The sequence below is a fragment of the Paralichthys olivaceus genome, chromosome 8 (genome assembly GCF_024713975.1).
Source record: "Paralichthys olivaceus isolate ysfri-2021 chromosome 8, ASM2471397v2, whole genome shotgun sequence".
Classification (NCBI taxonomy): Eukaryota; Metazoa; Chordata; class Actinopteri; order Pleuronectiformes; family Paralichthyidae; genus Paralichthys; species Paralichthys olivaceus.
The window spans coordinates 9,494,941-9,521,488 of NC_091100.1; the positions used below are offsets into that span (position 1 = coordinate 9,494,941).

Consider the following 26,548-nt stretch of genomic DNA (forward strand, 5'->3'; position numbering starts at 1 on the left):
TTGCTTCTGGATAAGTCGATAGGACTATTTATCTGCTCTACCAAATGAGCATTTTGGCTCCACATTAAATAAAAGAAAATCATCCCTAAAAAAGACGGTGAAGGATTAGATGAGCACGAAGAATGAGGATAAGTGTCACTGCGGAACGATTTGTACTTACATGTTCATTACTTCATTACTCTTCTGATTGGCCCACAAACGTAACCTATTTCTTACTTATTTTGCATCATACACAAGCAAATGTTTACCTCCAGTACGTCTATATTATATTATATAGGTTTATAACTGGAGCATGCTTCCCTCCTCAGTGTCAAGCCCATCTACATCTGTGTCGCCATTAAATGTCTGACACCAAGCTTAAGAGGGACTACTACAGCCCCTGTTGTCTCTGAAGGGCCCAACACCCCTTTTATCCATGCTTGAACTCCAAACAATCCTACCTCTACAACAATAATCCAATAATGACTTTCAGAGCGTATAAAAATGAATTTATTTGCTTACATGAAGGATCTGAGGCAGTTTTTGTGATTCAAGCTTCAGGTATCAGGTCACCTCAAGTACCTGTTAATAATCACAGTACTACTTGAGACGGTCTATATGGCCACACGGTCTCATTCGCCTGTGGATTGATCTATTGTGGGGTAATCACCATATAATTTTATGCGCACCTTTAAAATGTGCACCGTGGCGCGTCATTGTCCTTGGGGTGGACTCAGTAATCAAGGTGCATAATCGCATGGCGGTAATGGCAATCAGCCTTAGCAGATTAATTCCTCGGATCATGCATCAACCCTTCGGTCCTGTATCTGATCATGAAGAAGGGTGTAGGTGGTCTGGAGAGGGCAGGTGATTAAAAAGAGGAGAACCGTTGCAGCAAGAAGGACCTCGTTATGCAAACATTTTGGAGTGCCTAATTCCTTCCATTGTTATGGCTCCCAAATTCTTCATTTGTATTACTGATCAGGCAAAGCACAAGATGTAGAAAATAAGTTTTCCCTTGCTCCTTCGTAAATTGCAAGTCAACTCCAAGGTCAAGGACCCGGTGTACCACTTTTATCCAGTGCACAACATCTCTATGGTAACTATGTCAAAGGACTTACAGTGTATGCTGTACCTTAAGTGAATGGAAAGCAATGAACACACACAGCGAACTGAATGACTTCATGGCAATTCAATTACATAGGGAAATTTACAGCTGCCCTTGGAACATTCCAGGTATGAGACCTCGCCATATTGAGGGCAGCCTGATGCAGCTGTGTGCATGTGGCAACCTTTCGGAATCTGGACAATAATTTAGGTCCAGACACATGTTTATTTCCGTTTAACCCACACGTCTGAATCCCCAGTGTGTTTGGGGCTTGTTGCTTCCAGTTTGTGCAGGAACACGGGGCTTTTTCATTGGTTCATAACACAACACTAACAAGAATGGCACTCAGTAAAATACATACCTCTGCCAAGGCCCAACAGTCCCCTTATATTCAAGCTGCACAAAATTTCACACAGACACAGATCTCAGTTCCTTCATATAGTTTGATCTTTTTTTGATAAAGATTCATCAATTATTCTGTGGGAAAATATGGAAATGTTAAAGAAAGTGAGAAAATAAATTGGCTCCTACCTGACCCACACTTCATCCCTCCATGGAAATCTACTCAGCGATGTTTGCGTAATCCTATAAACTGCTATTATCAACACTTTTATATTAGCAATGATGTAGAAAGATTGGTCTCATCTGGTAGGGTTAGAATGTTTATTTCAGAAACACCCTTTTTATATTATTTGTTGAAATAATCTTCGTCCAATCATTTCATTTGCACTGATCAATGATTCACAGGCTTACATATCGGTTAGTAACCAAGCCGGGGAGGTTAACACCGCTGAAGCCGAGATGATAGCCTGAAGTTAGCGAGCAATTTACAGAAAAGTTGTCTTCCAGCAGTTGGAATACAATGTATGCTCATGTGGTTTGAGGGTGGCTTTGACCAGAGGGGCAGTGAGAAGGGGTGGGACATTTCGGTTGCATATTTTCAGTGTAGCCTGCTCTTACGGCTTTTCCCAGATTACCAACCCTGGCTTTAAATTGGTCTTCACTCCATCTACGAGTGTATTGAACAACATCCAATGCTGAGGACTCAGGAGAAGCCTGCTTCATGTGTTTACTGGAGCAGCCTAGTTTAGAACAGCCACACGCAATCACATATCTCTGCCCACTTCTTTGTTGTAAGTGGATTGACAATGCTATTACATTTACACTTCACACACACTTCATCCTCACAGCATCACGTGTGCATTTACCTTTATGTTCATGTGTTCAATGCCCAACTGATAGAAAATCAATCACCCACAACACATTTAAATACCAGCTGTAAATGAGATGGTGCAGATGAACCCATGGAGCTTATAGAACATGGAGTTATCACCTGAGTCTCTATTTCCCCTCAGCACTGAGGAATTCTACTGTTTCAGAAACACAGACCTGATTAGCTTCTTTTCACCTCCTCCCAAGACAATGCCACCCTGACTGAGGTCCAGCCCATGCAGTGCGGAGGGCTGTGACAGCGGCTTGTTGTGACACACAGGATGAAAGGTTAACCATTAACCTGATCAGCTGGTGGTAGAGTACTCCAGCTTCCTCTGACAATGAAGGATCATTTGAATCAATCATGATACATGTCCCCAGAAATGTTCTCCATCTATATGCTCTCATCACTTTATTCTTCAAACAAAAGACCATTAACAGTGCACTGACCTATACTTTGACATGTGTGGAGGAAAAGCTTCAGGTGCACACACACACACACACAGAATAACACAGTTAAAAGCCTGCTGCACTGACAGTAATGACTCTGAAGGAAGTTTGTGCTCCTGTAAAAAAATAAAAACGTCCATCATCATAATACTCGCTGCAAATATCCACAAAACCTGCCGTCACATTAGCATTAGTATCTCACACGACAAAAAGAAGAATGTGTAAAAAAAAATGCACCACCCATCTGCATAACATCACTCTGTACACGCACAACTGTTAACCCCTCTCCCCATAAAATATATCACGGCGTGACCGTGTGTCCAGTCGAGGTGTGAGTGATTACTTTAGTGCTTTGACATTTGCAGCAGCAGTAATGAGGCATGTCTGTGACAGGCGTGTCACCACCGGCAGCCCGTGTCTCTGCTGCTCAGTTCGGCTCTGGGAAGGAGGCGCACTGTGGCCAAACACTGGCACTTTCTGGAGATAATGACGGCTCAGCCACAGAGAAGCAGGGAGAACGTGTTGAAGTCTGAGGCGCCTGTGCGCATGTGTGTTCCACTGAGAGAAAGAAGCCGATCCACAGTGTATGTGAAGTGTATTAGCGTGAGTGCATGTGTGTGCGTGCGTGCGTGCGTGCGTGTGTGTGTGTGTGTGTGTGTGTGTGTGTGTGCATATCTGTCATTGCCAAGATGGAATCAGAGACTGGGAGAGAGGAGGCCGGCGCTGGGACATAAAGACTAGTAGTATAAAAATGAGTGGGCTGAACACGCGCTGCTCGCACCGTGCACCCTCCCATCAAGCAGGGCGACGATTTGCATGTTGCACACCAGCCTCACCGCCAACTACAGTATGTATTCTGCATCTAAATGAACCATCAAACTCGAGCGCCCGCTCCTCCCAGCTCCATGAAATGTATGCAAAATGCAGCTACTTGAGCATTAGCCGCAACAGTTGTTTTAATGCCCGCTGAATTCTGACGCTCGTGATTCTGAGCCATTAAGAACAGAAAACAGAGAGGCTGGGGATGGTCTGGACAGGAACATGGCTAACCTATAAGTCACACAGAGGGAATCTCACAGTGGCTGGTTTTTAAGGTTTGAAATCACTTCATCTGACTGTGAGACCTTGAGAATAAATAGCACTATTCTTTTGATTTCTACTATATTCTATTATCTTGTATTCTCTCATGGTTCATTCTATTAAGTATGGTTTGCTATTCTGCTTTGTTCTGTTTTATTCTATTGTGTGTTGTTCTGGTCAGTTCTATTCTATTAAGTTGTGTGTTTCTATTCTATTCTGTTCTATTTTTTTCCAGAGAAGTTCGTGCAGGTCCTGATAAATTTCTACGAATAATAATTCCCAACTAGATTTCACTGTGGAGCGATTACCTTTTAAATGTGGACTAAATATGAATATTTATATGATCATGTCATGCGTAAGTTACAATAGCTGCACTTTACACCGTAATGTTGCTTCTGTACTTCAGTCAAAGTACTTCAGTATAACTTATGACCGCAATGTGTTTCTATGACTGTAAATACTACTGACAAATGAACCAACAATTCCACTTCAACCCTTGTGTGAAGTAACTTTTCTCAGCAGAACATCATGTTGGACCTGATCACTCATAATAAGAAGCCAGTTGTTAAATTGTTTTTTTAATCTAAGTGCCTCAACAGAAAATCCACCTTCACCAAACCAAGCTTGTTTCTTCTGGTCTTCACTCGTCTGTTCTTGGCTGACAGGAGAGGAACCTGCTGTCGCTGCTCATCCCTCTTAAGGTTCAATGTACAATTGTCTTATAGAGTGTTTATCTCCATTATATCTGAGTTAGTGCAGTTGTTCTGTCAGCGCTAACCACAACCAACAAAATCTTTCTGTGCACTGCCGGTCACTGGGTGATGTTGGTTTTTTGCTCCAGACTGGTTTACAGTGAAGAATGAAGGTACTGGAGTTAGAAAATGTTTTACCCCCCACCAAGGAGGTTAAGTTTTCATCTGTGTTTGTTTGTGAGCAGGAGTGTGCAAAGATTACTCAACCAATTTCCATGAAATGTTGTCTAGGGGTGTTGCATGACCAAAGGAAGAACCCATTACATTCTGGAGCAGATCCGGATCTGTATTGTTTTTGTTTTTGTTTTTTTACTTTCTTTAACGTTTTTCAACATTTTTGTTGATTTCTCAAAGAATAATTCATGGATCCTGATCAAAATATTATGAGTTTGTGAATTTGGAATTTGGTGCAGATGTGCAGATCAATGTGCATCAAATAAGTGTTGGGCCTTGGTGGAGGTATACGCTCTCTGAAACAGGTTTAAAGTAACTGAAGTATTTCAGATTTTGTACTTGAGTTACTTTACAAAGTTACATCCCACCACTCTGGGTCAGTAGGATGATGCTGCTCAGCACAAATTACAATTATCATCTCTCCGTTAAAGACATGGCTGCTTAACCCCCCCCGTGGTCAGCGGATAGCAAAGCTATAGCATCACACACTCCCCTCCCCACCCATCCTCATCCCTCACTGTCCCCCCCTCAGCAGTGCATAATGGCCAGCTCTGCCCTTGCCCCCCCCTCCCTCCAGTGGCTTTTAGCTGGTGATGGACTGTCACTTTCACCGGGGGTGGGTGCACAGAGAGTGACGTGTCCCCTTGTCTGAGTGTATAGGAGCCATGCTGGGGTCACACAGGGATATATGTGCTACAGTATGTTTCCCATGAGCCTAAAAGCACCGACCGTAAATCAGACAAGCCGCCTCTGATCTCAAACCTGTAGAGTGTTGGAAACCTAAAGAGACGCGTTTTTGTCCCCCTCCTGTGATTCTTGGAGCTTTAAAAGGGGGCTTTCATATGTATGAGTCAGATCAGCAGTACACATTTAAAAATCGAATCACTTTCTCTCACTGCAGGTCCCCAAACTCCCTTGTCTCGTGTTGTAAGCAATCACCATGTGCATTAACAATGTGATTCTACATTGTAGTTTTTGTAATTGCTTTTGCAGCTTTGGAGGATGGTATGAAGAAATGAGCAGTGCTTGAAAGACTTTAAGTTGTATTTCATACCATAGCACTGTAGTGTTTAAAATAAATGTATATACATGTTATCTATCTATACTTTTGTCAATCTCTGATTGTCACTGGTGCAAATGGTTTCTGTTTTCTTGAATCAAGTTTCCTGTGAAACCATTTTAAATAATGCTAATTTCAGCATTGAAGAATCATCAGCACAAATGCCTTGTGTGGAAACAGAGGAGATTTTCTTGTTAGTTATCCGTGATCCTGTCACTCAGTGCCATGGCGGCATAGGGTCTGCTTCCTGTTAACAAGATATGTTTACGGCATCAGCGTTGGTCTCCTGCCGTCTGTGTGTGTGTGTGCGCATTTATACTCCTCGTCGCTCAACAGGATTGATGCATCCATGTGTCGGTTAAATATTAACTGACCAGGAACTGGGGAGACAGATAGTGTCCGGGTCCCCGCTCCTCCACAGCACTCAGAGGCTGAGGCAGGCCTTCCTTTTGTTATGAAGCCAAAATGGTGCCCAGTGGCAGGATGCTGCGTCTAACCATTAACTAGACCCTCGGCACTGGAGCTCACCAGTGAAATGACAAATCACAATGTTCCCCCAGAACTGAGCCTGGAGAATATTAACCCTGACTCAGCTGGGGCTCTTCCTCCGTCATCCTGCAGATAAATGAATAGATGCTGATCCTTCCATCACCATCAGCTTCTCCTTCCTCCTACTCATCCACTCTGTGTGTCTCTTTTGGCACCACTGACAGTGGCGTCTTGTGAAGAGATTGATATGACGAGAGGTAGATGTGCTGCTTCCTGCCTCTGGACGATAAAAAGATAATTTATGGATCCATCACTTAGCGAGTCGTGAAAACAGAATATTTTTTTAGAATAACCCTCAAAGAAATTATCATTATGAACGAATACAGAAGCGTGATTGAAGTTGAACAATCACTTAAACAGTGACAGAGCTTTTACAATCAAGGGCTTTAATTTATGTAGCAGATTCTCTTCATTTGCGGTGTCCTGCAGTACCTGTGCCGCGGAAAGTCGCTTTTAATTTCACCATGTTTCTGTTCATGTGGCTCATTCACCATGCCCTCAGATGTTGCAGGTCTCCCCATGTTTAACACCTCTGAAATATTTCCTCCCTCCTTCCACCAGAAGTTAAAAGGACGACAGATTTAGCAGTTGCCGCCATCATTAAATCCTGCGCCCCTTCATAAAGTCAGCAGACCTCCATGGTGTCTCGGTCCCGCACTGTAATGGCCGCTCATAGTCCAAATGAACTGGAGAGCTTTCATGTGTCCTGAGCAGTGTACTCGTCTCATTACGGCCCATAGTGGTTCCACATCAAACAACCTCATTATTTTCAATGAGGGAGAAATCGCAAGTATGTGACGAGTCAGAGCTACAAAGTAACTACCAAGTTCAAATAACATCTGCCCTTTTTGGTTCTGCTATGCAAGCAAAATGGTGCAGAGATAAAAGTATTGTGTGTCTCCAGACTGATGACATGCCACTTCAAGTCTTCGCTCTCAGTCGTATTTCCACAAGATTTAAGGAAAATTATGTGAAATCAGGAGCTTTAATGTTATAATATGAACACTTCAGCAACAAAACTGCAGAAACCCACTTCATGCACACTGTCCCATAGTGATACATTTTGAATATACTGTGATCCTGATGAATAAGATGAAACCATCCAACATCAGCACCTTGGATTATCCAGTATCATGAATAGCTTTTCACAACCTGATCATTGAGGCACAGAATAGAATATTTTGATATCACACAGACCATCATATTAGCTCTCAGCTGAATGATGCCTATTTATAGTTTTAAAGCATTTTACATCATTTACATAAAAAGCCTCTATTAGAAGCCTAATTTGATATTAGCTGACAACAATTTGACAAGGCGGGGTCAGAGGTTAAGCTAACGCACAACGCCTGTTAACTCCATTAACATGGAAATGAATGCAACAACTCGACAGCCTGTTGTCATACCTACAGTGAACAGCCTAAATAAGTTGCAATGAAAAAATCACAAGGGCTGTACTTGATAAGACATACTCGTGTTACTATGGCAACATCCATGGCTCAAGCTTAGAATGCAGAGATCTGGATAATCGTTGTCATTGTGATACATGGTGCTTTTGCTATAAGACCCATGTTGGGACATTAATACGTTTGCACTCTGCAAGATCTGTTTCCATTCAGAAATCATCAACAATAGCTTTACATACACTCAGCTGTCTGCAACACAAACCCCACTGTCTGTCATTATATCCAACATTAATGCACTCTGTGCACATAAATTCTACTTTGCATTAACTGTTTGCACAAATGATGATGAAGTTTTTTGATGCAAGACGTAACACTTGTTTATTATAATGCAGAAACACAGCATTCACTAGAATGAAAACAAGGGGCACAGTATTCACTGCCCTGAAAATGTTCATATTTTGTCTTTTAATAAAAAAAAGCTCTTTAATGTTTTAATGTAGTGATTATTGTAAACAGATCTTTACAGTTAAAAATACCTACAGACTATTGTATCTAAAATGATTGGTTATGAATATGAATTTTCAATATTTTAATTAATACAGTATTTGCTGGTTTTAACATTCACTAAAAGCAACATAAAAAAAAACAAAGATACATTTCTATCATTGGAGGAAATTAGACAATGATTCTTCCATCAATTTTTTTTGCGGTCATAGTATTTCTGCAGAATACTGATACATTTTTAAGCACCAACTGTAAGTAACAGCAGGACTGTTTTTTTGTGTATTATTATTAAGATGATCTCCAAATGTTTTGTATCTTCCCCATTGTTTGTGTGTGTGCATGCTCATCTGTCATGGCCGGACTGCTTGATGATAACTGTACACTTAACAGTCGAGCTGCTGCATTGTCTTGAAGTGAATGTGATGATGATTCTCAAGCTGTTAGTCGGCAGTTTCACATTTTATCCTTTTGGTGAGTGTGACACTTGAGGTGAGACACTTGTATTGGCTGAAGTTGGCCTGCGTGTAGTTCCATTGTGTTGCCCTGTGAGTGTGAACAGACCGCAAAAGTCAATTTAATGAGGTGATATAATATGAATTCCTTGTGCTTTCAGGAGGTAGACTGTCATTTAGGCTCAGTGTGTGGTCTCTGATCAGGATATTGATCTCGTCAATGATTGCAGAGAATAATATGGCAGACGCAGCCTTTACACAACATGCTTTCATTTATTATACTTAATTGTCTTCTGATAACAAGAGAATAATCACCCTAATGTTTAATATAATCCTGCTCTGAGAACTATTTCTCTCAGTAACTGTCATGAGTATCAGTTAATCGTTGCATATTACTGGTGCCCCCTGCTGTTTAAAGCTTTAACTGCTTTCTCTCTCCATTTTTTAGATTTTGATGTAGCTCCATCACAGAGCCATGGTTTACTGATGTGTGTGACTAACGTAACCTATGGATTAAATCGATACACAGGTCAGATAGACACAAAATATATATTATGTGAGAACTTGTAATAATCTAATAATGTAGAATCCAACATGATTCTTACCGACGTCTGTCTCCTCCACTAATTTCACATTAGATGTCGACAGTGACTATAAAGACAAGTGTTAAACGACTTACTTAATGTAAATGTTAAACATAAACATAATATGAGATGTTGCCTCTGTCTTCTCATGTCTTCTCCTCCTTTATCACCTTTTCACAGCCTCACTGCCAAAATAAAATAAACTCCAGGCAAAGACACTTTAATTGTACAAAAAAAAATGTCAGACATGTGTTGTGGTTGCTAAGCAAACAGCCTCTAATAATATCTACATGGGAGAGGTTTGCATTAGTGCAGCAAGCCAAAGCACAGCATGTCTCAGTCTCCACCAATCTAAAGACAATGAAGGTTCACCACACTGTAATTACCCAACAATGAGTTTGTCAGTCACTGCTCATAAATATGAATAAGGAGGGATGGATAAAGGTGTTCGGTCTAAATTTGCCACGATTTTTGACGCGAGAGCGAGAAAACGGCCCCGGCCTCATATTCATCCTATCAAAATCTCCTGAGGGAGAGTTTTTAAGCTTTTGTGTGTCAGTCTTTCCCTGTCAGGACTGGATGAGTGCAGCATGTGGAGGGCGTAGAGGGATAGAGATTGATGTAACAGGTTTTGGGTTTTTACTTTTTAAATTATGTTTTTTTTTTAGAAACCCCATGAAGGTGTCAGCTGTTACTGTGAAATACAAGAAAATCTCAAGGATGCAGTGGACAGCATGTCTCTGTACAACAGAAAGATTAATTTGATTTATTCATTTAAATGTTAATGTGCTGTATGGAAATCACCTCTTATACTGCTGTACATTTCACCTAACATCCATGCAGGGTATTTAGTGTTTATACATTTTGAAGATTTTCCCAAGACGTTTTGATTTTGTTTATTATAAGATCTGTGCCTCAAATAAAATGTTTATTTGTTTATGTATTTATTTATTTCAATTTTGAGGCGACACTGTGCAGTAAGGACTCTGCAGTAGATCCTAAAAACACAATTGGATGCATTTGTCCATCAGTCCATTTTTCAGTCTGATACATGACACCACAATAAAAAAGGTTATTGTTTTTAAAGGTGACAAACTGCACTTATATTGTTATTTTTATCATAGTGTACTTCTCTTGTCTGACCAGTAAGTGGTGCTTGAGCTCCTAAATGGATCCCTCTCGCTCTTTCTCTCTCTCTGTCACACACACACACACTTACAATTGATCCCAACTGAGACGTAGGATTTTACAGCCTAGAAAATGTTTTTTGTATATTGTTGAATTAACTGCATTAAAATATTGTAAATATTTTTAATCGGTTCACATAGAAAATATTTAGTCTTTGCAATGCTCATTTTTACTCGCAGGTACTGTGCACTTTATATCAAGTCTTGGCTCACAAAGAGGCAGATTGTTTTATGTGCTTACGCCTTAATGCAGCCTCACTTTAGCAGTAGCATTTAGAGTAAAAAATGTTTAAGTAAATACTCAAATACTTGCAGTAAGTACACAGACATTTTGAGTCACTGGTGCAGAAAACATCCCCAGGCTGTGATACATGAGACCTAAACATCACCTGGACCATAAAATACTGAGAGTGGATTTCTTATTGTGTAGCCTTGTTTCTATTTTCTTTTCTGTCACCACAGAGCAACTTACTGTAGGATTAGTTGAAAGAGTGATGACCCCGACACATAAAACCCTGTTCCAGAGTGTTCTCAAGCTTTGTGATATAGAGGACGCAGGGTGAAATAAACAGTACACAGCTGATACAGACGATGTAAGATTACAGGTCTTGAAACAATATACACGTTGCTGAAACACGACCTGTAAATGTTGAGCTGTATTTGAGATTTAAAAACCCAACAAGGAGCAGGAGCTGTTGTATTCTGTTCCACTGTTAATCTGTATGTAACAGTGTGTATCTGTATGGTTCCTGTTAAACAAACGACTACATTCAAAACAACAATATTGATTTACTACATTTTCACCTCATATTTGGAAACACCAATTACTCAAGTTGATGCCAACATGATTTACATTGACACTAGAGCCATATCTAGGAAATTATAAATGCTGATGTCAAGTTTTAACCCCCACCCTGTGCAACATTTTTATGACAACCCACCCAAAAGAGTCTGTAAAATGTTCTTCTTCATTGATTAATTAACCTGTTGCAGCAGATGGTTTGTTACACAGAACCTTCTGGGAAGGCTTGGATGGAAACAGCTTGGAAAAGGGCAGGTGCTTTCAAAATATACTTGGCAGCTGATTGGATGAACCATCTGTCTATCACTGCCTGTCACACGTGCAAAAGCCAATCGGGAGAAAAGTGATCTTGTCTTTCAATCAAGAAATATTCTACAGTTCTGATATAACTGATGCTATCGCAGCATCTATGCTAACCTCTTTAAGAAACTCCTCTAGCTGTCGTCAAACCACAGACACTGTTGCAGTCAGTTACTCCCTCATGAGACTCTGATCTGTTTGACTTTCTTTGGTTGGGACCATATACTGTGTATAAAAACGGAAGTAGACTGCAGGTCCTGAAAGTGAAGCCAATGCAATGGTGCCTGAAACCTGTATTCTCTGGAATGACCAGCAGAGGATGACGCCACAGAATGAAAAAAAAATTTGTAACCAAAAATTTAGTTCATGGTCTTTATTAAAAAAAAGTAAAATACAGCATGATGCTCATTTTGTAAATTATGGTCTCATTTAGAGTCAAATAGACGATCACCTCACGATATGCACTGGGGCGTGGTTGGATATGGTGTGATTGACAGCTAGAACTATCCAATAGGTGCAGATGGCAGGTGGAGGTGACTGTGCAGTGTCCTCAACCTTTCAGTCAGGCTCCACCCCCTGCTCCTCCAAAAATGGTTATTTCTGGCTTCAAAAAGCCAAGATGGCGCGAGACAAAGGCTGAAATCAAAGCTTCAAAATGGCAGTTTACAAATGAATAGGTGACGTTGTCATTGTGATACATGGTGCAGTTGGTTTGACCACACGCAAATAGCTCAGAGCCTGGCAGGATAGATTGTAAAGAAAATCCAGCTTGCAAGAAATCCAGCTGCTATTCGAGGTTTAATGTTAATTCAACTGTCTAATGTTTTCTTATATTGTCCAAATTCTGCTTCTAAATCCACTGTGCAACAGAAACATTGTGAGATTATGCAGTTCATGTATTATTTAGTCTAAATCATAAATTCAATACACATTTTACACACTCATAGATATCTTAAATGTGCCAGATTTTCTCGTTATGAAAATCTGTGAATTATTTCCTGGGGAAGCTGTGAAAATGTTGAAAAATGCCTTATCTCTCAATGTGAGAGAAAGTGATAAGCTATTCCTGATGCAGATCCTCACCAAATGTAATGTGTTCTTCCCTGACCTAAACCACATCCATGCATCAAGTTTTGTGGAAATCCAGTTTTTTTTGTATAATCTTGCTTACAAACCAACCAACCATCAAACCAACCAATCACCCAACCAACAGTCAGGGGTGAAAACATAAAGGTAATGAGATGGGAGCAGGATCAATACTGTGCAAACAGTTTCAAAACTGAAAAGTGGATTTGAAGTTAAGTTCCTGCTTTTTCAAAACAGTTGTAATATTATAGTAGCCCACATGTGAGCTTCTGAGGATCCCCACGAAGAAAACCAGCTGGGACCTATGAAATGCTGGACTCCTTGTGACCCTCCTTTGCATTAAAGACAGTCTGAGAAACAAACTGGATGTTTGGCAAGATGTGAGGTAGTAAAAGCTGTGACACCTGAATGATGGAAAGTATACCAAAGCACGCATATCCAAACTTGATGAGCACTATAGGTGCTGGACAGAAGCGGCGAAAACCTGAAGACAAGAAATGTCTGCACACAGGTTGAGGCTGCCAATAAAATGTTTTACTTCTGTGCCCGAAACGTTACTTAGTTGGAGCCTCAAGTAGCGTGTGGACATTATTATGTCACCTGGATAACATTTATCCGATGTTGATCGATTCTCAGAGCAAGCAGTAGCTGGCAGGAGCAGCTTGCATGAGAGGAATGAATGGGGGTGTGTTGTGGGTCTGTCCCTCCTGCTTCTGCTACAGTCTGTTATCTTTGTCCACAGGTACAGCGTCCAGAGGAGGGTGTTGATGTGTTTTTATTCAGGATTCATTTTTTTGAATATCTCTCCCATACTTTTTTATTTAGCTCCCAGGTGAGGATTTAGGTGCAGGAGAAGGGCCTGTGCCTAAATGTTTCCTAGAAGGTTAATCAAAAGTTTGTGGGAATCTGAACAGCCATGTGGACATTTTTATGATTCTCAGCGCCAAGCAGCAGCTGCCAGGACCAGGTGGCAATTGTGAGAGGGATGAATGGGGATATGTTGTGGGTCTGTCCACACCCACTCAGCAAACACTGATAGAGTAATCTGTCCTCAATCAGAAGATGGAAGTGATGTTTGTTTTATTCATGATTCATATTTCTGCACATCTCTTCCTCAAACTTACCTCCCAGGTGTTGTTTCGGGCACAGGCCCTTCTTTCTTCTTCTGTGCCAGAAACATTACCTGGGATGTAATCAGCGGGACCCTCAACTGATGTGCAGAAGTTTTTATGTCGCCTGGATGAGTTTTCACAATCCCCTGATGTTGATTGATTCTCAGAGACCAGCAGCAGCTGGCAGGACCAGGATGTGTTGTGGCTCTGTCCTCCGCAGACTCAGGTACAGTCATCTGTGCTCAATCACGAGATGGGAGATTGTAGAAGATGTGTGTGTTTCTTTTTTTATTCATGATTCATGTTTTTGCACATCTCTCCTCCTCCCTCCTCCTCCTCCCTCCTCCTCCTCCCTCCTCGTCCTCTGCAGGCCTGCTCCTCTCCCCATGCTGCAGAGAGGAGCTGCGTGACGTCACTGGAGGCTGGAGCGGTTCCTCGGTCGGAGAGAGAGAGAGGGAGAGAGGGAGGAAAAAAATGGGGAGAGGACTGCGAGGTGAGTGAGACGCACATTTCTGTCTTTTTTTAAGCCCCGCGCGTCTTAGGAGCTCATTTTTGTCGCCGTGCATGCGCAAGGGGGAGGCGTGCGTGTGCGTGATTGTGTGCGTGTGTGTGTATACCATGCATGTTTTCCGTCACAGCTTCATTGACGCCGCTGCTCCTGTGCAGAGGATTTTAAACGCAGCGTCGTAGAGCTCGGTCCGGAGATGATGACGAGCTGTGGAAAAACCTGACAAAACCGGGTTCGTGTCCAGCTGTCGCTACCTTCTCCTCCGGGAGCTCCACCAGAACCACTGCTGCTGCTGCCACCAGCTCCAGGCCTGTGTGTGCATACATAAAATCCTCCCAGTCATCAATGGCTTTCATCGCATGTGAGATGGCATTTGCTGATGGTCCACACCCACATCGATATGCAGCCTGTGATTGATCCATGTGCAGGTATCACGAGTCGTGTGTGTGTGTGTGTTTCTGAGCTGGAGGTGTCAATGTTTGCTGTGACCGTTTGTCATGACTGCTTGAATCAGCGTTTCAGGGCCACAGGAGACTTTGATGGGCCTGTTTGGCCTGAATGTTGGACCTGCTGCTCCTGCCTTTAGAGATGTTAACATGAGATGCATTGCAAGTTAAATCAGTCTACAATCAACATTATTAAAGTAAATGGTGACCACTTGTACAATTGTATAAAAACAACAGAAGAAAAACATATAATGCCTCCATACTGCTCCTTTGGTGTCCTAAAACATGGTGTAAATTTGTGATATCGAGTCGAATATGAATGTCGGGCTTAGGGACACTTGGATGACACCACAGGAGCCCTATGGAGGCATTTTATGTTTTTCTTCTGCTGTTTGAAGAATCGGTCACCATTTACTTTAATTGTATTGGATTTGGCTGCCATGCTGTTTACCCCTGATACTCCAAAAGTGTTTTATGGACTCAAACACTTCACCCTCCCTTCCACCATCATAGTGGTGAGTAGATGATGACTGAATTTTCATTTTTGGGTGAACTATCCCTTTAATGCACACAAAGCTACCTGCGTGTTTTTACGTACGCGGCTACATATTCATTGGTTTTAAAACATTTCCTCTGAGTGCACTTTGACTGAAGTGTTAGAGGAAATCATGACTGTGATATTCACACGTGAGTCTTAATAATATTCCCTACCGGACTCCTCAAACTCTCGTGGCGGGGAAGTGTCATGTGACTGGAGTGCATAAGAGTCTGTGGGCCTCAGCCTGATGTGTTTGCACAATCAGTATGTGACAAAAGTTTGGAGCAGCCATGCTGGAAAAAAGGAGGGATGACAAGATTAGAACAGACGTGTTTCTTCTTCTGCGTGATGAGATTAGTTGCAAGTCCCTGACTGCTCTTGTGTATCTGCACTGCAGCAGTACACAACATGTATACACTACATGCCTCTGCACTGTGCCCCCTGACCGGCGGCTTCACTCACTCGTCCGACACAGATCTTTTTGATAGTAGAGGCTACTTGAGGTTTCCAGCATGTGTGCACGAATATCACTGCAGAAAGATGGTTTCCCAGTGATCACATGTCAGCAACAACTCACACAGATGCAGAATATGTTTATGTCTTTTGAACAGGCCTCAGCATTGAATATTCCCACTGGGAAGTGTTTTGTTACTTTGTGCATGTTTATGTGTGTTTTCATTTGGTTTGTGTTTGTGTGGATCTTAAAATTCCAGTTGTGAATCCCGTGTCAATGCAGTATTTGTGCTAGTTTTGGGAACATGCTGTTGTTTACATTTCAGGGACATTTAAATATCCTGACATGATTTCAGTCAGTTCATGCACACAAGCTACAGACACACATTGAAATTCACATATCAGATTTTAAATGTAAGTCCACGTTAGACACCTAAAGGAAACATATTTATCCGTCAGCGCTGGAGATATTCTGTATTTATGTTATTGTCTTACAAATGAAAGAGCAAAACCAACATAAATACTCTCTGATCATCCAGCCAGCCTGGGACTCTTAACCTTTTTCCCATTTGCAGTTATTGAAGACAAACCTTGAAATTTTATATATGAAATATAAAGTTGTTGTAATTCCCTAAAACTCTTGAGCTGTGTTTCAAATCTGCTGAAGTGTTCAGTTTTATGCCTGACGTGAAGCTCCATTTTTTTCCAGTGTCCTGCTGTATTTGATCTCACTCCTGTGATCAGACTTATCATTAATGTATAACTCATTCTCAGGATTAAATTCTGTTATTGTTTTGCCCGCCTGCAAAATGGTGTTCATCCAACCATCGCTTAGAGATCAAGGATCAGCCTCATGATTCTGGCCTCGGGGCATTCAAACTTTTCTGAGACCTCTCGACTACTGGTGTGTGTGTGGGGGAAAAATACTGATACTCATTCAATGTTATTCATAACCTCCGCCAAGGAAAATACGTTTTCATTGGTGTTTGCTTGTTTGTTGATCTGTTAGTTAGCAACATTACCCTAAAACTACTGAATGGATTAGCTCAAAACTCAGTGGCAGGATGTGGCATGGGTCAGGGAAGAGTCCATAATGCCTTATGATTGTCATGTTATCAAATTTAGTTAAATCATTTGAAATCTTCCCTCCATATTAGACAGACTGCCATGTCTGCTCCATTCAAATATGAAATATTTAATATTCACAGATTTCCTCACTCGACTAGAAGCAATGTGAATATCGTGGCACCACAGGCTCAGGATTAATGAGTATAAGAGGACCTCAGAGACAGTGGAAATGCAGCCACAAATCATAGAGGCCATTTTCTGCATCATTTCCCACACATGTCTTCTATAGAAGCTTTATCCCCAATCTTGTTTAGGCTAGAACGATGAGCCACAAGTACACACACAAGAACCTTTCTAATCCTGAGAACGTATAGGTTCTCATGCAGCTCTGATTGGATAAGAGGCTGTAGATCTATGAGAAGGTAACTCAACTATCTGCACAGCCAACAGTGGCTGAGATTGATGCCACTAAATGCTCACTATGACTTATTAATGGATCTTATTACTTGTCGAAAACACTGCAAGATCAATTAGGTTTTTATAGTCCTTCATTAACAAGTCAGCATTAAACTGTGGGATTTAAACATTAAATTACAACTCACACTGTCCGAGTAAATCGTCTGCGATGGAAAGCCAAATGTCACAATTATGTGCTCACAGTGTACGGTCTCATTGTAAAGCCACGACCTGGCTGCTTTCACTGTATGTACTCATTGCCATTTCCTGAGAGGCCTGGCTATTTTCAAAGATTAGGAAGTCAAAGAAAGAAGAAACATGGTACCTTGATCATGTGAGCCTCATAGCTTGACAACACGTCAAAAGAAACACAAAGATACCCCTCCGGTATGACAGTTGTGATATGACCTCAATGTTTTCTGTCCAAATGACCCTTTGTGTCAGATGTCCTAGTTTCATTTTGGCTTTTTTGATGTTTCCTGGAGGCGCCGTGAGAACAGAAGGCTTTAAACTTGGGGAATCAACCTGTGACTATAGTTAAATGGTGCAAGGGCCTGAAGATGGCTGACCATAATTTCTGACATGTCAGAAATTCATGCTCTAAAAAATGTTGTAGGTCTTAAAAATCGGGTCACAAATTGGCTCAAATCATGCAGTGTATGTCCAGCTTTGTTCTCGGGATATTAATATAACAGCAGGGACCAGAATAGTTACCGTTGATGTACATATGTTGGAGGATAACAGTTCCACTGAGCAGCCGTCTGGATTAATAGTACACAGTGGTGAGGTGGGGAATGAGTGTCCATCAGCTCACATTTGTGAAAGTCATTCTATCTCATTCCCTGGCCCAGCCTCATCCTGACCCTAGCTCCTGTAATGATGCTGATTGAGGGTGTCACTGCAGTGAGAGCTTTAGCTTTCTTGTTCTGGTCCCTGAATGTTAATACTGCTTCACTGACTGCAGCTCCGTCATAAAATATGAAGGAGCATTAACATGGTGTCTTCTTTGTCCTTGCTTTAATGAAGTAATGGCCGAATGATAGTTGGCAAACAGTAGTGGTTAAAAACTTTAAACAGTTGCTAAGCGCCATTAGCCATTTTTTCTTCCTGGAAACTAGGCTGAAAAATGGGAGGGGGATGAACTACACTGTGTAGTGAGTGTGTGTGAGTGATTACTGGTCCTTGAATTACAGAAACAATATGTTACCTTGAACCTGCAGTTACACTTTTTATGGCCACGTGGGGGCAGGAAAAATATAAGGCTTTGATGATTGGTGATTTTTTTATTTTTTCACTTAAAACATCTGCTGAACATCTGTGTGCTATAGCTGCATGCTATAGCTGAAAACAAGCAAACAATAAATGTTGGACAGCTCTACAGTTGACTAAAACAAAGCCACAAGCTGCTGCAGATTCAGGTGATAATTCTCTATTCTATGAGCAACTTCTGTCACACTGTGTTTTATATTCATTTTGATTATAACCACTTGCCTCAACTCCAACTAAGAGCAGAACATAGTGATAATAGTAAAAACTGGGAGAAGTCAGCTCAAAGCTTTATAAATGGTCACACGACTCTGTCCACTGGTTAATGACGATTCTTAGATGGTGTCATAGTAAATATAAGGGGATTAATCGATTAGTGGTTAGCACAGAAAGAGGGATCCTGGTTCAAATCCCAGTTGGATCAAGGCCCTTCTGCGTGGCCTTTGTTTCTCCTCATGTCAGCGAGTGGGATCTCTCAGAGTACTCTGGTTTCCTCCGACAGTCCAAAGACATGCACATTGGATTTAGGTTAATTGACCGTAGATGTGAATGTGTGATGGGCTTGCGATAGAAAATGGCTGAATCGATGTTAAATTTAGTTTGTCTTCCAGGTGTTTCCAAAATCAGATGTTGAATAGAATGTTGGTGTGAAGCTGTCACAGAAGATGAAAGGTTTCAGTCTGCTCTTCTTCTGAAGGGGCGGGGCTTTGTTTAATTTAGTGTGCTGAATATTTCTTGACATGCAGTAAGTGGTCAGATTTGCTCTTTGCTGTCAGGTGAGGAGCTCCAGTGAGATCATGGGAGTCCCATATCTGATTCAGGACTAACACATTTTGACATTATTCCTATAGGAGGCTAAGAGGTACAGGAGCTTTCACTAAACATTTTATTGTTCACTATAAGGAAGAGTCTCTCTGCTGTTGTGTAGCCTGTTCTGGGATTCTGCTGGATGCTTGCAGCCTTTAATACATTTTACAATGATGCTATCTTAAAGAGAAAATTGAGGTTGAGCAAAGTGATTATATTTCCTAAAATGTTTTCTCTTGCTTTACTTTATTGTTAAGTTTTATTCTGGCATTGGCTGTGAAAGTGATAACATGAGAGTGGGAGGAGCACATTTTTCACCTAAGACACACAGCAGTGATAACAGCTCCATTGTAGGATAATGCTCGTGTCACACCTTCAGTGCCATGTACAGCTCATTGCTAACAGCCAGTTTGAGTTCAGTACTGCAGCATCTCTGGGTGGAGCTTTGCAGAGGACTGGCAAAACAAATCTTTATCAGAGAGCACAGGCTCACAGGAATAAATCTCACCTGACTGTGAGATCGAGCCCCAGAGCTGGGCCTGCTGAACTGTGTGAAACTGAGTTGCATTTTGTTTGTCACTGATTATGATTCGTGAATGGATTCAGAACATTTCGCGCTGAACCTTTAACAGGCACATTAGAGAAGCCTGGGGTCGGCTGAGCTGATGTTTTATGCACATGGTGCAGAGTTGAAGAATTCTGCTGCGATGACTGCAGCACAGTCGACAGCAGAGGTCTGAACTTCAGTCCCATGACCTGGATACAAGTCAAAAATTGGATGAATTATTCAATTGAACAAAATCAGAAAAGACATGTGACTTGGACTTAAACATACTCGGCACCTTTCACTATGCCTAAAGATTAAAAGTTGATCTTTAGCTCTGTTCATTCCCAACAATCCCCAGATCAACCACAGCATCCAATCAATTTGCATTAGAGAACTAATGTTGTCACATATGTAAATGCACATTTAATCCTAGATAATCAACAAATACAGAACATTTAACATTATGAAGAGATAGCAAAACATTGATGCCAAAACCATACCACTACAGTAGTAGTGAGTTAAGTGTCAAGTTTTTTTTGGTACCACTGAACACCAGCATGAATGCGACTGGACGTAAGATTAATTTTCACTGACATTCAAAATTATATACGTATGTGGCCTTATATCTTGAACATGTGTGGAGAATGAAAAATCTTTAAGAACGTGTAAGCAGAAGAAAATGACCTTGAGTCAACGAGTGATGAACCTCTGAGAAGGATGAGCTTGTGGTGATGAAATATTAATATATCTATGAGCATGGATCTGCAAAGCCTGTGGCTTGATACAGATGCTACTGGTCACTGGCTTCTGTCTTCTACTGTTAAGATGTTAAATGCTGCTGCGCTCAACACACCAGCACAGCAGGTGCAGTGAGGATGTTTATATGCAGAGCTACGATAAAGTGTCCCATTCCCTCTATAATTAAAAGTGCTCTGTGTACAGAGACTGTTAACCTGTAGTGCTTAAATTTAAAAGGTGGAGACATCTAGGGAGAAGGTGAGAATATACTGTAATGTAAACACTACTCTAACTCTGCAGCTGGAGGTATTGAGCACAAGGTTTGCATAGCTGTTTGTCTGTCTGCCAGCAGTATTCCACAAAAACTACTTAATTGATTTTCGTGAAACCTGTTGGAATCGTGGGGTATTGGCCAAGAAAGAACCCATGCATGTTTGGAGGGGATTCGATAAAGGTGGGCAAAAAAAAGTGGGCAGATCCAGGATTTTTTTTTTTAATAATTGCGAGATTTTCACCAATTTCCTTTGGAATAATTCATGGCACTCAATGAAAAAAGCTCTGGCATATTTCAGGGACTGATATCTATGAGTTTGCTGCAGCTTGATTTAATTTAAGGGAGCTTTGGGGCCTTGGAGGAGGCCACTGTCATTCTGGATTTGTGCTAACTTAAACCATGCTTAAACCTATCCAGAGACAGGACATAGGATACAAACCCCAGTCCCTGTCAGTACTTTGCCTGGTTCCACCATCCACCCTAGTCACATCCTGGAGTCTCTGCATGCAGCACTTCATTGATTTTGAAAATAAACAAGTCAGCCATTACATTTGCTACCAAGAAGCAATGGAGATCTGATGAAGACAGGAGAAGATGAGGATGGAACCGTTCTTCTGAGTAAATGAATACCATGATATTAATGTTGTTTTTTTAGCTTTAAAATACAGGCTCCACTGTTGGTAATGATTAAATGTCCTTCTGATCACAGGCATTGATTCAAACAGTATGGACATACTCAGTCTAGCTGTTCAATAAACTTTGACTCTAAAACTTGATTCTGTTTGGTGATTAGCAAATACCTGGCACTGTAGCAGTGACTTTTCCTCTCACACCTTCATTTGACTACGAATTAAAAATCAGACTTCCTGTGAATAAGTAGATGCATGGTGTATTTTCTAAATGTGCTATTACAATCTAAAATCTCAATATCAAGCTCTCTTTGTATAATTGAATACATTTAGTTGTGATCTACTTGCTCCTCTTCACCAATATGAAATGCGTCTTGCCGCTTCGGCACTCCACCAAACCTTTTCACTCCTGATCCCTACCATCGCATTTCTATGTCTTTAATCTCTCTGTCTGTTTGAGACCTCTCTCCTGTGACTCCGTCCTGACTTCATGTTCAATAACCTTTTTTCATTTTCTGATAGAATGGACTCTAGGCCTTGGCAACGTCTGTAAACAAGCCTCAGGTTACTGCCCTGTTGTAAACATTAATAGAAATAAAAGCTTTATGTCCTGATAACGTCTGTCTCACCCATGACCTTGTTGAAAAAGCAGCAGGGAAGCAGAAATTGAAGCACAACTCTGTTTAATGTGAATCTGTAAGTGCCAAATTGGACTTTTATCTCTCATTTGACCATTATGATGAAAACAAGGTTATTATAGTTTCCCACCAAAAAAAGTTTAAAACATAGCTTTCAATTATATTTGGGTTTCTCGTGAAATAGAAATAAAGCAATCGTTTAGGCGGATGTACAGGATATGTCCTTTAGTGGTAATAGTACTAAGATCTTTAGTAATGCCTCTGTGCATCAGCCCACATATACAGTCCACACAAGATATACTGTAGGAAAGATATACTGTAACTCTTAATGCTATATAATGTGCGGCATCATCAAATGGCTAATCTGCAGAATCTCTGTATGTTGTTTTGCACCGTGACACAAAATGTGGCCTTGAGATCGTGGTAGCTTTGCCTCTGATTGGTGCAGGAATAATAATAAAATAAAACAAAAAAAAAGATTTCCATCACTTGGGACACACAAAGGTGTACCTTGCATTTTTCTTCATCTCAGATACCAAACAAATATTTGATTCATCATAAAAATAATGAATCGCAATTAAGGCCCTTCAGAATATATGTGTCCAACAATTGAAAATAAAAAGACAATTTGGGAAATAAACAATATAAACCAACTGTAACCATAAAGAGTGTTTTTGTGATTTCTTCTGGATCCCTAAATATTGTAAATGCGGTGCATGGCACACACAGATAAGATCTCCTGGTGCTGTTTGGTGCCAGTAGAAAAGAAGTTGAGTGAAACAACAATTGAGTGTGTGTCGTATGTATGATTCGCCCATTCTCCACTCGTCCACATTAAACACAGTCCTCTGCGATGTCTCAGCCGAGCTTCACTGGCAGGATGTGACATGTGGCAACCAAGCAGCCTTGCTTGCTTCCATTTCCTGCCTGGTTAAATACCCCTCGTAGTAATTTTAAGCAGATGGGAACGCCGGCTGTCTGCAGTGTAGCGTCTGTGGAAGCCTCCTCTTTTAATAAATGGGCATGACTTGCCAGTACACTCCCTGATCCAGCCTCACCAGACTTCTAATAACAGTCTCTGTGACTTCTGGGGATTTTCCAGTGTTTGAGCCCTCTGTGAGGAATGGCCTGCGTCTGTGATTTGTGATTACTGTGCCACTGTCTGTGCCTAAAGCTTTACTCATTAACGCAACTGTAGGATGTTGTGAGAGAGAACATTTCACAAGGTCTGTCCTGAACAGTCTTAGCTTGGTGCACACCACATCACGTAAAAGTCCAAATGTGTTGATAAATAGATTGTTTACACTCTGAATGTGATGTAGAATGAGTTCAGCAGAGCCTAAAGGATCTATAAACACATTCTTAACATCGAAATGGATAACGGCACACAACCACAACCATCTTAACTGGGTCTGTCCTCTTTAATCTCGTTTAGCAGGACATTTTGTTTTTGTAGAGCGGATGGATTTATCGGTTAGCCAATAAAGGTCTGCTGCTCTGAGCCTTTCGCAGACATCAGTGTTTACTATCAAGTGACAATTATAATTCTTTGTCCTAAGGTTTTGATGAAGAACATCTCAGGAATCATTGCATTACTTTATAATATACATATACATTGGTGGATATAGAGGTATCAGATTTGTTTTAGTTCCTATTATAGGCACAGCATATTTTGGGTTGGGCTCTTATATGTTTTACACTCAGGTCTGTTTTAGATAACTACTTCTATCTTGTTAAAGGAAAATAATAAATATAATGAAGAAAAGCAGCCTGTGATCTGCAGACACAGTAGGTAACATACTGACCATATTTAAACAGAACTGTTGAACTGTTGCTGGTTTTCTCTGAAGCTGTAGTTTAATTTCAGGGGCCACCCTCTCTGTGTCGTTGTGCTTGTATCATAGACTTAAGATCTAAGATTAGAGGATTGTACTCTATTTAGATGACCTCATGTAGAGATTGTTATTTTGTCAACTGTTGGATAAACCCAGTCCTGTGTTTTCTTTTGGGGAAAGGATACATGTGTATATTAAAAGTATATTTTTGACAGATTTCAGTTTTATGAGCAGAAAGTTCATCTATGTTGTACGTTTAACTGACTTATCTTTACTTTCTACTGTGGTATTGTTAAAAATACAAGGCAGCATTAAAGATTTACGAGGAACAGAAGCGAGGCTGAAATCAGAAGCCAGCTCAGATAATAGATGGTGCAGTTTTTATTCCGTTCCTTTCTTTCTCTGTCGTTGACTGGATCCCTTAATGAAGGACTGTGGGGCCCGACATCGTAAACTTTCCCCTAAAAAGCTTTCTCACTAATGGACCCATTTCCATATCTCCAGTCTTCCTCTCTTCTGTTTCACTGTACAAGTCATGCCACAGAAGAAAAACAAAAAGTTTCAGTCAACAGTTGTGGGAGTCCATAATCCAACAGGATTTATCTGACCATATGCAAGAACATGCCTGATATTTTCGCAGAAAAAGGCTCCTGTGCACTGGTCCTCTCTTTATTGTTATTGGTTTTCTACCTGTGATTTTTTGAAACTTAATTAAGCTGATTGATTTTCATCCTCATCTGAGGTTATACCAACATTCGCAGCACTGACCTCACCTGTTTTTTCTCTCTGTTTTAGGGACTCGGGCAGAGGAGCCATGAATGATGAGGTGTTGCCACGATGTGTGGTCATGTCTCCTCCACTGAACATGGGATCTCTCTTCCTACTGACTTACTGTAGCTGTCGTGTTGTCACCATGAGAGGATCTGTCAGATTCTCGACTTCTGTGCCCTCATACTGGCGCTACCGTTGCACTGTGTGAGCGCCCCCCTCTCCTCCGGCAGTTACTGCACGGAATGGCCTCTCTGGACCTGCCATACCGCTGTCCTCGCTGCGGGGAGCACAAGCGCTTCCGAAGCTTGTCGTCCTTACGTGCCCACCTGGAGTACAACCACACGTACGAGACCCTCTACGTCCTCTCCAAGTCCAACAGTGTGTGCGACGCCGCTGCTCTGCTGCCCCTAGTAGCTGAGGGAGCCCTCCTCACACCTGCCAATAACAACGACCCCTTTGAGCCGCTGCGGCCCTCTGCTCTAAAGGAGCGGCGCTTCCCATGCCGTGAACTTCCTTGTGCGGATGACCTGAGTTTGACCCCTTCTAACTCCAACACCGCAGCTCGGTATATTCCCAATGTGGAGTTTCCCCTGGGGGAGATTTTCATGAAGACAGCTATGACATCCACAGACTCTGGTTCCCATGGAAACCCCAGCACAGCTGTAGCAGTGGCTGCTAATGTAGCGGCTAGCGCAGTGGAGGCGGCCTATGAGGAAGGGCTGGCCAGGCTGAAGGCACGAGCGTTTGAGCGGCTAGAACTGGATGAGAGGCTGGAGAAGTTGTCTGAAGAGGTAATGACGATCACTTTGGTTAATTTGGTGGCTAATTTAATAGTTAATATGGAGGCTCACCTTAGGAAAGACTACAGACTTTGAATATTTCTGACTTTGGTGTCCACTGGTGGTTGTGTCAAACATTACACGCTGACACATTAACATAGGAAACATAAAGAAATAATAAAAGGAAGAAATGTTAAAATAAATTAATGAATTTTTATTTTGATAATACTTAATGTATTTATTCATTCATGCTGACCTATAACTACTAAAGCTGTATTTCACCAATTTAGAGCTTCTATTATCTTCTAAAGGGGCCAAACCACCAAATCTAAAAAAAAAAGTACAAGATATTTTTGAATCACTTTTTTTCTGAAGGTCATAGAGACTTGTGCATTTCATGATTAATAAAGGGTGGCCTGCCACGCAATCACACCAAATTTCAGCACGTTTCGAGCAAGCAGCGCAGAGTTATTCTAATTAATCCCTAATATGGGTTAGGGTTGTAATTAGGGTTAGGGTTAGGGTTGCAATTAGGGTTAGGGATGAATACCCGTAGGAGATCAAGATATTCTTCAATAACTTTTTTTCTGTAGGTCATAGAGACTTGGAAGTTGGTTCCATCTCCACTAATGTGGCTATGCCCGATCCATTGGTACCACCCCCGAGCTTCTACGACCTTTGGAAGGGGTAGGGTGAGGGTTGTGATTAGTGTTTGATTTTTTGGTTGTGATTAGGGTTAGGGTTAGGGATGAAAACCTATAGGAGTTCAAGATATTGTTCAATAACTTTTTTTCTGAAGGTCATAGAGACTTGGAAGTTGGTTCCATCTCCACTAATGTGGCTCTGCCCGATCCATTGGGACCATCCCCGAGCTTCTACGACCTTCGGAAATGGTGAAACCAGCAAATCTATAAAAAAAAAGTACAAGATATTTTTGAATAACTTTTCTTCTGAAAGTCCTAGAGACTTGTGCATTTCATGATTAATAAAGGGTGGCC

At 41.3% G+C, this 26,548-nt stretch overlaps 1 protein-coding gene across 1 annotated transcript in view; it reads left to right on the forward strand.

Annotated features, from left to right (window-relative positions):
• The first annotated feature begins 14,150 nt into the window (after nt 1-14,150).
• The window catches only part of fbxo41 (F-box protein 41), a 290,646-nt gene continuing 278,248 nt past the window's right edge, over nt 14,151-26,548 (forward strand). The window contains exons 1-2 of the mRNA XM_069530606.1: nt 14,151-14,290; nt 24,796-25,562. Of these exons, the coding sequence (XP_069386707.1) occupies nt 25,014-25,562 (549 nt within the window). The 5' untranslated portion in view covers nt 14,151-14,290; nt 24,796-25,013. The remainder of the gene's footprint in view (nt 14,291-24,795; nt 25,563-26,548) is intronic.